Below are 14,993 nucleotides of genomic sequence, written 5' to 3'. Positions count from 1 at the left end.
CCCTACGGTCAGAGCCAAAATAGGCTCTTTTGAGTGTCACTATCAATAACCAATTCAATTCAATCGATTGATGACACTGTGAACATTATGAAAAAAAGAAAACTTGGAACTTCCTTACTACATTTCTAGAAATGTCTAAGACCCTTTTCTTTCAATAATAAAATGAACTAATAAAATGTTGGATATTTTAGATTGAAAAAAGAATCACAAAACTGTACAGCAATACGAACAACCTGGTATCAATGTGTAATAAACAGGGATACTTAGAAAAGTTATCAGATAACACTGTTAAAGATATGTAACTCTTGTAAAACTCGATTTCATTTTATCCATGACAAAAGGTCCCAAAGCAAAGAATTGCTGTGCCTGAGACTAGTCTGTAGTTATTTTAAGTATTAACTCTTAAAAACTTTCACCTACATTGTGTCACAAGACTTTCCTCTCATTGCCCTCTCCTTTCCAGCATTTTAATTTTTTGGTGCTTCCAATCTAGTTTACATCATGCACAGTCATTACTGATCCACAGACTTAGTATTTAATATCAACATTTGGCATCGAATTTTTTTTAAAGATGTCATACTATTATTAACAAAACCATCTTGCCAGCAATTTTAAACCCACCAGTAATTCAAATATTTGCAAAACATGACTTTAGAGGTATCTAGTGCTATATATAGAAAACCCAAGAGTGAAATGGAAGCTGGAGCCACCCTCAAGACAGAGAAGATAATATAATTTCTTTCCTTTGTCGTGGTTATAACTTTTGCACTCTCAGAATTTGCCTGGAATAGCACTGGTGGCTTACCTTGTGTTTGGTTTCAGATTTTCTACTGTGGAAAAGGTCTGATTGGTAATTTGAATGGACTTGTTCTTCCCACTGAATGACCCATTTTCTCTGGATATAACTTCATATTCTGTAAAGCGAAAAAAGCCAACAGATACTTGTCTTTATTTCTTGGTTGATTTAATTGCTCCTGAAGCTATTAGCATAAAAAAGCCACTCACATAAAGTGAGCAATTGAGATTGAAGTTCTAGAGACATATTGATCTTACACATTGGCAATTTTCATATGGGGATGGTCAGCAGATGAAGGTTCCAGAAGCATTTTAGGATTTGCTCATTGACCATTTCTGCATTTCCTTTACCAGAGGCAAAGGAAGGGCCTGGTAACTGGTGAAGACCCATGCCATGCCTGTGGTTGCTTTGGAGACATAGCCTTTGGTTTTGTTAGGTGAGTCAGATAGTCTGCCGCTGCTACAAAGCCCCATTTGGGGAAAGCACTGTATGAAGAGTGGTGCCTGAGTAGACGTGTTCTCTGCTCTACAGGCTTTAGAATATAGTTGGGGGAAAGGCTACTGGATACATGGTACTGCTGCAGAAAACTTCTTTGAGTTGAGCATCACAGCAGCAAATAGCAGCTAATCAAATAATAAACTCTACTTTTCATTATTTTGAACTATAGGAGTATTTTGAACAATAGTTCATTATTTTGAACTATAGGAGTAGTGGGTTTTTGTACCCACTGCCTACATAAGTTATGCTTCCTTGATTATTTTCCTTGCATTGAAAAACAAAATACTATCCTTAAAGTCTGCATAGAGGTCTGCCTAAATTTCACTTAAAGGCACATTTCTATGAACTTGCAGGGCTCATCAAAAGGGAAAGAAATTTAGAATAAGAGAATGCCATTCACACATTTGTTCATTGGACTTCCCTGCTCTCATTTGGGACTCAGCTTAATGCATGTGATGAGATGATACAGAGAACTAAAAAAGATCCAAAAACCCAAACAATAAACCCCACTCAAAATCAGCTCCATTAATATGAAGAAATACACAAGTACTGGGCATCAGATAAGGTGAAAAGGCTGCCAAAGTCTGGCAAGTTATATTAGGGATTTCTGCTATTGGCACTGGTGTGAGATGAATATTGGAAATAAAATAAAAAACTAGAATAACCCAGATAGACCCCAAAATCACCAATTCATATTTGGGGAAGATTTCTTTTTTTTTTTCTTTTTTCTTTTGAAACAGGGTCTCTGCTCACTGCAACCTCCACTTCTTGGGGTCATGCTATCCTCCCACCTCAGCCTCCTGAGTAGTGCACCACCACACCCAGCTGATTTTTTGTAGAGACAGGATTTTGCCGTGTTGCCCAGGCTGGTCTTGAACTCCTGAGCTCAAGCGATCCACCCATCTCAGTTTCGCAAACTGTTGGGATTACAAGCGTGAGCCACTACGCCCAGCCTCAGGAAGATTCTTAATCGCATATTTAAAAAACCCCAAGAGGAGGAGGATTTTTTCTGAACAATTTTGTATGACCATTCTTCTGAAAATTAAAAATTAAACTGGAAGACAGTGGCCATGGATTCTGGATAGTATTGGTGCAGCTATTAAAGTCCTGATGACTGTTACCTAGTACTGTCACTGACACTTCTTTTTGATCCCAAACTCTCTCTCAGCTGGCTCTCCTAACAGACTGGAAAGGGAGAGGGGAAGGGAGAGAATTCTGAATTAAAATCTGTCCATTTTATACTTTTTCCTCAGCTGTGAAGGGATATTTGTTAGAAAAAGATGGAAGGACTTAAAATGCAAGTAAAATTGATTAAAAAAAAAAAAAAAGAAACCAAACAGCTTAATGGAAAGAGACAAATTAAGCCACTTGTCTTGAACTTGATCTCAGTCTTCCCATCCATACAATGTGAATATCTCTTCATAACACTGCTTGTGGGGATTAAATTAGGTACAGGTGGAAAGTGCCTGATAGTATTTTTCATGGATTTTGTTCAACAGGTGGTACCTATTATTATGCTGCTTTTATTATTATTTATCATCCTTGAGTTGTGGTTTGAAAATGACTAGAAAAGGGTTAAGATTCCAGTAGGAAAGGTTCACGTGCTGCTAAATCACCAAAAGAACAATTTATATGACACTCCAGTTGCTTATGCACCAAAGCAACCACCTTCAAAAAGCATCTTTGGCTTGGGACATTCCTCATCACTGTATGACATTCTTAATATTAACCCTGCCTTTTAGTAGTTGAAACATCTATTGCATGTCTTCTCTGATTTCCATTTGGCTCAAGTTTTAACAGCTGATTTAATATTTTTTTTTAATGGAAGATCAGAATTCTCAAAATGGATCTAGAAGCTTCCTTCCTAATTAAAAAGAAATTTAGAATTTCAGAATTCTAGCTTTTGAATATACATTTGTCTTGTGCTTTGTAAATATATATTTCCCATTTTTAATCCTTTCAAGTGCTAATGCCTCTTCATAAATCCACCAACATTACAAACATTGCTCCTACCGATAAACATTAACAATTTCTAGTTTATGCTGCATATTCAAATATCTTATTTAATTTTCTCCTCAGGATAAATTGATAACAATGAGGATTATTATTACACGTAAGGAAACTAAGGCTCAAACAGTCTAATTTTATACACAAGTTGCATATCTAAAATAAAGCTGGTCAGGGATTTAAATCTATGTCAGCATGCTCTTGGACTATCAGATTATGAGGCTTATAACTAACAACTTAAAGTTGCCCGAGGATCCAGACTATGGCCAATTTTTTTGGTGTACCTTTTTCTACTTCGGTATAGAAGGGACATGTAGAAGCAACTGAACCTGGATGTCTTCACTGGAGGTGAATGTGTGTCCCCATCAACTCAAAGAAAGAAGCCAACTCAGGCAGAAGAATATAGTTCACTCTATTATATCTCAGTACCTTTTTGTAAAGTCAGTTCAAGTGATATAATAATTAATCTCTATATTATCTGAGCTGCTGGTTTGTAAACAATCGCATTTGAAATCAAGTGGTATTTAAGGGAACACTAAAACAAAATGGAATGAAAAACCAACAGGATTTTAGGGCAAATGCTCCAATGTTTAAATATGGACTAGGTGAACTATGATTAAATACAAACTTAATTCTATTTAGGAAATTCTGCAGTTAAAGAGATGTGGTCCTTGTCCACGAAAATTGTTGCAAATGCTCTGTATCATGTGACAGATCTCAAGCAACTCATTAACATTTAGTAACAGCATTACAAAAGCAGTTTGGTTAGATGGATAAAGTATACTGTATCCATGATTTTTGAGATTAAACATTTATACAATAAAAAAGGACAATTCTTCAGCTTTAAAAAGTTAAATTGTATATTATGAATATATCCAAGTTGATGTGTATTCGATAATTAAATGTATTAGATTAACCAGTTCTACCTCAATGTTCCTTATCTTTAAGGCAAATGAAATTTTATAGATCATTTAGTTTCATGAGAACTAAGCCTCAGATGATCACAGGAATTCCTTACTAGCACAGCATATGAAGAGTTTTAGACATTTTAATGGATGCAGATAATCAATACTGACAGATTAATTGATTTTTAGATATCATAGTACCTATTAGCACAGTCCCAAGGAAAGAAGCAGGACTAGGCAAATCTCTAGGAACCTCCTAGAGATGGGTAGTAGTGGGTTCTTTCTCAAAACAAAGGGTAGCTTTGCATGAGAAAGGGAAACTCACAAAACATGGTAAAGAAAGCTAGTTAAGCAAAGATAAGCTGCTTACACTGGAAGTTGCCCAGATCCAGTGGTTCTGTCTGAGGAGACATAGCTGCTGTTTTCCATGTACAGTAGGAAATGTTTTTGGCAGAACCTGAGTCCCTGCATACTCTACCTGGTCCTGTGCACTGCTCCTCTCTCTTCCTGATGGCCTTTTAGTTGACCCCCCTATTCCCTGCCTGCCTGCACCAGGTACATGGCAGGAACTTGGGTGGCAGGAATTCACCTACCATGCTATTTGCTATATCCTCTAGCTGATTTAGCTTGCTAGTCTTTTTTCCTCCTCCTCGTTGGACTATCCTCTTTATTATGGAGAATCAAACTGTTGTATAATGAATTCAGAGTGTTTCGGGATTTCTTAGTTTTCATAATCATTTCTAGAGGAACTGGTGGGTGGTAACAGAATCAAAATTTCTTAAGATGAGCAGAAAATTGATCAGGAATAGAGTTTTTGTTTTTATTTATGCTAAGACAGTTGAAGTAACCTTTAGTCTGCTAGAAAGTTCTAGGTCAATTAGAAATTGGGTTGGTGAAAGGAAAATCAGTTTTAAATTAATCAGCAATATAATTTTCTTGGTAATGAAAGACTGGCTTCTTCATCCTGGTGTGAAAAAGAGTTCTGAGAGGAGATGGAAAGAATGCGGCCTGAAGAGATCTAAATTAACAGGGAGCCCATAACAAGCACAAAGATGATCTTTTCTCATCCTATGACACTGTTGACAATAATGTGCCTTAAAGGCAGCAAAACTGCTAGCTTTGGCTCCTCCCCAGATACGCTTCACATGCCAACGTTGACCCACGGTACCCCACTCCCAGGGTATCTTATTACCAAAGCTTCCCACCATAACAGTCCTCATGCCATGATCTTACCAGTGACAGTGTCATTTAGTGGCTTTTCCCAGTCCAAGATGACAAATGAGGGGCACCCTTCCACGGTGACCACAGTGAGGTTGGTGGGTGGGTTCTGTGGTGGGCTGGTGGCATTCCCCTCTGTGGCATCCTCTTTGGGGAACCGTTTGACGGAGTCAGTAATGGAGCAGGGACTGTCGTCAGGCTTTTGGAGGTATCGCACATGAGGACCTGTGAGAGAGAGGACCTTTGACATTTAACATTTTTGCAACTCGTGAAGAAGATGGAAGTGAGCTCATAAATACAATTTGAGGACATTTGGTCTCATATTATAAGCAGATGGTTGAAAGCCATGATGTGGATGGTTCAAACTAGGAAAATTCAAAATCTTGCCTCTGAGACACGTGATATAGGGTGGTGTTGATCTACTTACTGAATAGGTTTAGCTTATGCTAATATCAAAAAGTAATTTGATCCCCTAAGCATAGTTTAGAGTTCATAATTTATGGGGCACTGGGTCTTACCTCAGTAGTGGGAAATAATTAGCTCCATACTAAACACAGTTCTGGTCCCACCCAATAAATTTTAAAAACCAGACTCAAAAGAATCAAGTAGCTTCAAGTATTTTACTGTATCCCAGAACAAAACTCAAGAATATTCTAGGAATAATAATAAAAAAAAATCCAGCACCTAACAGGTAAAATTCATAGGAAAATATTACCTATAATAAGGAGAGAAAAATCAATCAATTGAAACCAATGCAGATCTCACATAGATGTTAGAATAATCAGATAAGAATTATAGTTACTACTATAATCCACATATTCAAAAAGTTAGTAAAGACATGTATGATATTAAAAAGGACCCAAATCAAATTTCTAGAGATGAAAGCTACAAGATAAAAGATGCATTGGATAGAATTAATACCTATAAGATAATGCAGAATAAATGATTAGTGAACTCAAAGACATAGCAATAAAAACTATCCAAAAAGAGGGAGAGAAGATAAAAATTAAAAATAACGAACATTACTGAGCTGTGGGGACCATTTCTGGTGGTCTCGTATACATGTAATTGGAGTAGTAAAGGTAAAGAAGTGGGTGGGCAGAAAAAAATATTTTAAGAAATAATGGTCCCAAATCTTCCAAATGTGATAAAACTTCTAAACCCATAGAGCCAAAAAGCTCAAAGATACCTAGGAACAACAAAAATGTAGAAAACTATATGCTGGTCATCATCAAGTTTCTCAAAACAAGTGATAGAGAGAAAATCCTTAAAGGAGGCAGACAAAAAAAGACACGTTATATACAGAACAACAAAGATAAGGGTTTTGGCAGATTTCCTACTAGGAAGAATGCAAGTGAGAAGCATTGGAGCAGCATCTTCAATTATTGAAATAAAATACATCCTTTAGAATCTAATAAGTAGTGAAAATACCTTAAAAGCAGAACACTTTTTCTAGACATACAAAATCTGTAAGATTTACCAGAAGACCCACACTAAGAGAAATATTAAAGGAAGTCTTTCAGATAGGAAGGAAACAATGCCAACAGGAATGTGGAGCCACACAAAGGGATGAAAAGCGCAGTGACAGTAAACACATAGGTAACATACACAATGTTTTTCTTATTATTCTTTCTAAAAAAGTTCCCTGTCTAAACACAAATAAAAACTCCTTACTGTAATGTATATAACATGTAAAAGTAAAATGTATGACAATAATAGTCCAGAGGCCAAGAGGGGAGCAAAGCTATGCTAGTGTGAGGTTCTTATATGTGAGGTTGTACATTATCACTGGGTAGCAGATTGTGATAAGTTAAAGATACATGCTATAAACCCCAAAGCAACCATTAAAATAATAAAACAAAGTTACAGCTAAAAAGACAACAAAAAAGATTAAATGAAATCGTAACATACTCAACCTAAAAGAAGATTGACAAAGAGGAAAAAAGGGAACAAAGAAGAGATGGGAAAAATAGAAAGCAAATAGCAAGATGAAGATTTAAATGTACCAACATCAATAGCCATATTAAATGTAAGGCTACACACACCCAAAATAAAATGCAGGCTGGGTGTGGTGGCTCATGCCTATAATCCCAGCACTTTGGGAGGCCGAGGCGGGTGGATCACTGGCAGTCAGGAGTTTGAGATCAGCGTGGCCAACATGGTGAAACCCCGTCTCTACTACAAATACAAAAATTACGGGCATGGTGGTGGGCATCTGTAGTCTCAGCTGCTTGGGGAGGCTGAGGCAGGAGAATCACTTGAACCCAGGAAGTGGAGGTTGCAGTGAGTCAAGAGCACACCACTGCACTTCAGCCTGGGCGACAGAGCGAGATTCCGTCTCAAAAAACAAACAAACAAACAAAACTATTCTGAATAGCTCTACACCTATTAAAGAAAGTGAATTCTATTAAAAATTGATACACTGAGTTTCATTAAAATTAGAAGACACACCCTGGGAAAAAATACTTTCAAAGTATGTATCTAAAAAAGGTCTTGTATCCAGAAAATAGAGATTCTCAAAATTCTACATTAAACAAGCAACTCCATTTTTTAAATTCGGCAAAAAAATTGGAAGTAGCCAAAAGATATATAGATGGCAAATAAGCACATAAGATGTTCAGTGTTATTAATTATTAGGTGGTTGCAAATTAAAACCATAATCAGATACCATTACACACCTACTAAAATGGCTAAAATAAAAAAAGACTGACCATACCAAATGTTGGTGAGGATTTGGAGGAACTAGAACTCTCATCTCTGCTGACAGAAAGGTAAAACAGTACAACTACTTTGGAAAACAGTCTCTTAAAACGTTATACACACACTTATATGCCATGTAGCCACCCCCTCCTAGGTATTTGTCCAAAGGAATGAAAGCATATGTCTATACAAAGACATGTACATGAATGGACATAATAGCTTTATCAGTAAAAATTGCAATGCCACGAACACATTTACTAAAGAAACAAATTACTGAATATCCAAATAATAGAATGCTAGTATACATGCAGCAACATAGATGACTCTCCAAATATTTATGCTGATAAAAGAAGCTTGACAACAAAAAGAGTTCATATTGTATGTTTTCATTTATATAACATTTCATAAAGTACATACTATAGTATGGCAGGCCTGTTGTCACGTAGGCACTGGGGGGTTGAGTGGGAGAAAGAAGAGAAAGGGACTGCAAAGATACATGATGAAACTTTTGGATGTCATATATGTGTTATCTTGATTGTGATGATGGTCTCATGGGTATATGCATATGTTAAAATTCATCAAATGTTACATTTCAGAAAAAAATTATAAATGCAAATACTGGGCTCTATATCATATCTCTCCTACTGTGGTAGACTGTTGTTCAAAACTATTCTTTATGTCCATAGGAGAAGTATTCTTCCCCAATCCTTGATTTGAACTTGGCTGTGTGACATTTTTTGGCCAATGGATATTGGTAGGTATGACACAAAAAGGAGGTTTAAATGTGGTTTTGCATTTGGACACTCCCCATCTTGATTTTGCCTTGTTATGAAGGTGGCTTCCCCTGGGTCACTGTTGGTTGTTCATCCTGGGAATCAGAGTAAACACATGTGGGGTGAACCTGAGTCCAACCCACAAGAGGCCCAGTTGTACCTGCTGCTAGAAGCAGAACCACTAAGCTAAACACATCCTAGATCAGCTGACACTCAGTTGACTTGCAGACACATGAAAAATAAATCCTTATTATTATAGTAAGCTACTAAGATTTGGGGTTTGTTACACAGCAATAACTGGCTGATACACCTACCAAAAATAGCCTTTTCAAATGTGAGATTCACAGCCAACCATACATACCTTTGAATCTTGGCTTCCCAAGAGGATCAGTTTCTCTTGTTGGGCTTGAGCTAAAGTCAGTTATATTTTCTGAGAATGGAAAATAATGAACAATTTTGGCAAAAGATAAAAAAGCTTCACAATACAATGTAAACGTTGTAGACTAAAGATACTCAATATTTCTCCTTGTAAACTGCTTGCAATTTTGACTTTTTAAAGTTACACATATTCATCTACAATATAAGGCCTTTAGTTGTGTCCTGCTGCAAGGTATTCTATAGTGTGAGTAATGAATTACAAGTTATAACCAAGTGGTTAACATGCACTAATAACTTAAGGTATGTGTAGTTAGTAATAATGTGATTTAGTGGTAGCATTAGGTAGTCTAGATCTTTTTATGAACCAAAGTTAGGCAGTTTCTTCTAGGTCTGCAAGGGAAGGACAATACTCTATAAGGAAGTGTTGAAAATAAGTATAATTTTAAAATTAAAAACAACCATATTAATAAAATGGAGTAAAATAGAAGACCTCAAACTGAGACTCCCCCATCTGCACCACCATTTAAAATCTTTTGCACCTCATAGCTAAGTATCCAGTGAGAACGGATTGCCATACGAACCCAGTTCTTCTCCAGAGGCAGGAACTGTTGGTTGCTTTATATCTGTCGCTATTCTCTCCAAGGGAGTTCCAGTAGGTCTGAGTGTTGACCTCAGGGGTGGTATGGTTATTGGGCTTGATGAAATGATTCCTGTAATGTAGAGCCAAAGTAGTCAGGCTTTACAGGAACACTGCCAAATTTCTATAAATATTTATTCAGTAAATGTTTTTAAGCACTTACTATGTGGCTTGGCACTATAGACCAGCCTTGGAGAGAAAACAAGACCTGATTCTTAGTGGAGATAGATGTGTGAGCCAAGTATATCAAAGCATAATTATAGACGTTATGAAAAAGTACTAGATAACATCACAGAGGGGCGTGTAAGAAGAGGGAGTGGTTATGTCTGTGAGGAAAATGGAGGGTTGTCGGGTTGCATCGGGCAGAGAAATGCCTTCACAGAGGATGTGCCAATAGAGAGAACTAATTAGTAGGTAGAGACAAGAGCTGTATTATAGACAGAGATTATAACAAGAACCACGTCAGGGAAGCATGCAATAGCCTGGTGTGTTTAACTTGAAGGGGTACAATAAGAGCTGAGAGTGGAGGGACAAGGAAGGGCAGATCATGAAAGAAGCTGAATACCATGGATTTGGATGTTATTTTTAGGGACTGAGTCAGTTGTGTAGGCAAGAGAAAGGAAAGTGAACTACAGCAAAGGCAGTGGAACTGGATGGAAGGGGTGGACATGAGAGCTGTCAGGGAGACTCAGTGGCAGGCCTGGAAGATGGCTAGAGAAGAAGGAAAAAGATTCCTAGGGTTAATGTCCACGATTCTGGCCTGGTGGCCAGTGTAGTGCTACCCTGATTGCTATATTCAACAGTGACTCCTCCACTCTTAAAACACTTATAAGTCCCTAAAACTGGATCCATCCCAAGGTCCAGGCAAGTCTGGGTGTTTAGAGTCGAAAGGAGACTAGATTGAATTTTACGTTCCACCTGGAAGAAGGAGTCACTCTTGGGCAATAGAGAGTCAAAGGATACAAGCCTGTCCCAAGGACTATGGCCTGGCATGGAATCAGGGCTGAGTAGTCAGATGGGCCTCTGGCCTGGCCTCCAGGGATACATGTTCCTGACGCTAGTGGGTATGAGCCACAATAAGAGGTCAAGCAAAACCCAAGAGAAGTTGCACTGCAGTCCACAGGGCTTTTCAGAGTTGGCAGAGTCAACCGGAAATGCTGTCATAGCAAAGCATTTTCATCCTGGTGAGAAGAGTGGGACTCAGAAGCCTGGGTAGATCTGGAAATTGAGGGCAAGTGGCGCACGTCACATGGCAGCCCCAGACTGTGCTCACAGACACATGTGAGAGCCTCAGAGGATTCCAGGAAATGGGGCTGGAATTCAAGATACACTTTCTGTGATGCTAATCAGGCCACATCTGTCCCAGTGCCCTCAATTATTGTTTGGCTCCTCAGTGCGGCCGTTTGCCTGGAGTTAAAGGTGAATGGCGGAGGGTGAGGGTGGAGAGTGGGGACTAGGGTTCGTCTCAGAAGTGGAATGTGTTTACAGTTTTTCTTCAGGCTGGGTGGGCTGTACCAAAGCTACATTTACTGACAGGAGAGAACCAGGGTTTGTATGGCAGGCACCAAGGCCATCAAACAGCTCCTTAAGGCACACAGCCTCACAGCATTGCTCTGGAGCGGGCCCCCAAGTGGCACACTCAGGCATCACCCTGTGGCTCATCCAGTCCGATCAGCAAGCCGCTGGAGCTCAAGTCACAGCTGCCCCAGGTTACAATAAATGGTGAAGCCCTGTCTCCTAGCAAGGCCATGCCACTGGGCCTTGACTCAGATAGGCACCAGAGGCATGGACGGGAGGCTGCTTCCTCCTTCAGCTGGGGGAAAATGACCTAGAGTTCACTGTGCGCCTGGGACATCCTACAAGCTCCAACACAATAGCCTCCTTTCATCCTGTGAGAACAGTGACACTCACTCCCTTTCACGGCGATCCACATCAGTTCCATCTTTCACAGCTGTTTTAACATTTTTATCCCGATTCCACCTACAAAATATTTAGGAAGTAGTGTTCTGGAGAGAGGGAGGAAAGATGGGGAACATGCTGCAATTTGCTGGCAGGTCCTAGGTGAAGAGCCCTGAGTATGAGGTAAAGCTTCCATCTGAACTGGGTCAATTTTACTCACTCAATTTCATTCCTTTTTTCACTTCGTTATTACTTATCAAATATCCTCTATGTGCTAAGCATGGGATTTGGTTCTGGGAATTCGGAGAGAAAAAAACAAGGACTTTGTCATCACAGAGCTCACAGTCTAGCACGGGAAGAGAAGTATGCAAACAAACAGGTCTGAAACAATTTTCTGTTTGCTCTAACAGAGGTGTATGTCAAGGACAAGAACAGAGAAGCAGCGCCAAGACGACCTGGAGGAGTTAGGGAATGTTTTTAAAGAAAAGGATGAGGTCTGAGTATCCCAAGCCTGGAAAGGATCATTCTAGAGGGAGGAGCAATGTGTGTGCCCAGGCATGGAGGAAGAGGCAGCTTGCCTCCAAAACATATTCCTGTCTTGTTGCACAGGCTAGGCCTTTCAGCCACCCTGAATATTTTAGTCCCAAATCTTCCCCTGAGCACCACAATACCAGGCCTGGCATGAAGGCTGTTGGATAGGAGAGCTTTCAGTGGGACATACAGGACTTTGTTTCAGGAGACAGGATAAGTCAATGACAAGTCATCACATCTGTTGTTCCCAGGGCCTTGGCAATGTACAGCATCTTGTCCAAAATAATCCATTTGTTGAAGGGCCTGAGTCAGCTTCAATCTAGGCTCCAAGCACTCAGACATCTAGGAAGCAAATTTGCCTATATGCAGAGGGATGGTTTCCTTCTTTCAGTCCAAGAGTCAGGTTATAAGTCCTGAAAGCCATCATTTACAGTGTCTGGTCTTCAGGGCCAACACAAACGTGTCACACACATCAGTAGTGTGCCTGTTGCTAGCTCACCAAGAAGAGTTTACGTTGGCTACTAAAACTGAAATCATGGCGGGAGAAGGAAGTTACATGACTAACGTACCTGCACTTCCTGGCTTTCCAGTGACATTATTTGGTGGTAAAGGTTTTCTTCGTGGGGGTGTAGGTCTGGGTGGCAAGGGTGGGCGGCGAGTCCCTGGGATTGTGGATAAGAGATTGTATTTTAGATAAAGTCATTATAAAGATTCACTATTGAAAAAAACAGTGTTTTTAAAAATAAAAAATAATGTTTGATAATTAGTAGTTAGATGACAGAGAATAGATTCTACAGAAAAGTGCACACAAATAATATATTCTGATATTCCTATAAATTAATGTTGGTAATGTACCCAGGGACAACAAAGCACTTTAGTATATAGAAAACACGTTTTCATTATAGACGAATATACAGTCGAGCCCTTCATATCTGTGGGTTCCCCATCAGTTAATTCAAACAACTGTGGATGGAAAACTTTTTAAAAAATCACAATAAAAATAATACAACAACAGCAAAACACAAAATACAATATAACAACTATTTATATTGCATTAGGTATTATAATAATCTAGGGATGATTTAAAGTATATGGGAAGATGTGCATGGGTTATATGCAAACACTATATCATTTTATACAAGGGATTCGAGCAGCCTCAGATTTTAGTATCTGAGGAAAATCCTGGGACCAATCCCCCATAGATACCAAGAAATGACTGTACATAGGTATACCTACTTTTGGAAAGGCTATATACACGTATAGAATTGAACATCTTTCATTTTCCATGTAGACTTAATAGGAGCACTTCTGAACTTTATTATCCTCAGCTGCCTTTTATTTTGAGCCTACAATTTCTTATGCCATTTTAGTTTTAAATTGTTAAAGCATAGATTTTCTCCTTTTGTGGGTGTTTTACTCCCTTCTCAGCTCTATTATGTAACTGTAATTAAAACCCTTTAGAACTTCTCAAAGACTACATTGAGGTAACCCTGATGGCTGGAACAAGTCTGTATCTGTGGGGAGCACACTCACTGTGAACCGTTGTGGGAGTTGTGTACCGCACAAAGACACTGGCCCAGGAGGTGTAAGTGGGGGACAAAGCTTAGCACCTGCTCTGTTCATCCACTCATGAGCTCTCATGCAAGGCTGCCAGCCCAGAGGAAGGGCATTGCTTTTCTCATTGTCTGCCTAAAGGGTGGGGTAAACAGGCACCTTTTCATAATTTGCAGAAAGATTGGCGAGGTCAAAGGTGCTTGGAGAAGTCCACTTTAACCCACATTTTAAGTCCTGTGCCATAGTTAAACAATTTGTATCTTTTTTTGGTATAATATATGTTGGTTTTAAAATCTCCAAGAAAAATTGTCAATCCAGGAAAATGCCTGGTATACTAGTAAGAGAAAGACTCTGTGTGTGTGTGTGTTTATGTGTGTGTGTGTGTGTGTGTGTTCAGGAGTATACTGGTGGTTGACGTTAATAAAAGTCCTTATTCAATCCAAAGGCATTCTGAGTCACCAGATTCATACTTTTGGCCTATTACATAGAGCATACTCTTAAATCAGGAACATAAGTAATCACAGGCAAAAAAAATTGTAATAAATTACACAAGAGCAAAACTTAAACACGATCAAAACTGGAAACCACAGTCAGTGATTCTGCAGCACGTGCCCATTATGGCCCCTCAGAACATTATAGAAAGTAATGATTAAGTTAGTATCACATCGGAAGTTCCTATTAATATTTAATTTGTGCATGGAGCACTTTTAATTCCTCCAAAGATAATATTCCAAATGTTTTCCTAGCAATACCCATGCACTGTATGCATGGTTCTGATATTTTGGGGGCTGTGTGGATGTTGCTGTTTTTGCCACAATAAATGATACTGCAGTTACCATCCAAGTTTCAGAGCTGAGCTGTCATAAAAGTCAGCATATCATTCCTTACCTGGCTTCTTAGTGGGGTGGGGAGAGTCCACTGATACATTTCTATCAGCACCTGATGGCTTGGGTGCTTGCTTGACTCCTATGAGCAGAGATAATGAAAGGGAATAAACATATATTAAACAAAACATGTTCCATGGGAACTTTGTAGAGTTGTCAGTAACAACGTACATTCTTTGCAGAGCAGGCACATTGGTGTTTTTATGCCAAGAC

At 38.9% G+C, this 14,993-nt stretch overlaps 1 protein-coding gene across 50 annotated transcripts in view; it reads right to left on the bottom strand.

Annotated features, from left to right (window-relative positions):
• ABI3BP (ABI family member 3 binding protein) overlaps positions 1–14,993 on the bottom strand; it is a 244,769-nt gene that overhangs the window by 15,740 nt on the left and 214,036 nt on the right. For all 50 annotated transcript variants that reach the window (XM_015129581.3, XM_077994019.1, XM_077994032.1 and 47 more), the window contains 6 exons: positions 14,785–14,862; positions 12,912–13,004; positions 9,857–9,985; positions 9,259–9,327; positions 5,440–5,649; positions 806–914 (listed from right to left, as the gene is read on the bottom strand). In XM_015129581.3, the coding sequence (XP_014985067.2) occupies positions 806–914; positions 5,440–5,649; positions 9,259–9,327; positions 9,857–9,985; positions 12,912–13,004; positions 14,785–14,862 (688 nt within the window). The remainder of the gene's footprint in view (positions 1–805; positions 915–5,439; positions 5,650–9,258; positions 9,328–9,856; positions 9,986–12,911; positions 13,005–14,784; positions 14,863–14,993) is intronic.

The sequence above is a fragment of the Macaca mulatta genome, chromosome 2 (assembly GCF_049350105.2).
Source record: "Macaca mulatta isolate MMU2019108-1 chromosome 2, T2T-MMU8v2.0, whole genome shotgun sequence".
Lineage (NCBI taxonomy): Eukaryota > Metazoa > Chordata > Mammalia > Primates > Cercopithecidae > Macaca > Macaca mulatta.
This window is presented reverse-complemented; position numbering and strand designations above follow the sequence as displayed.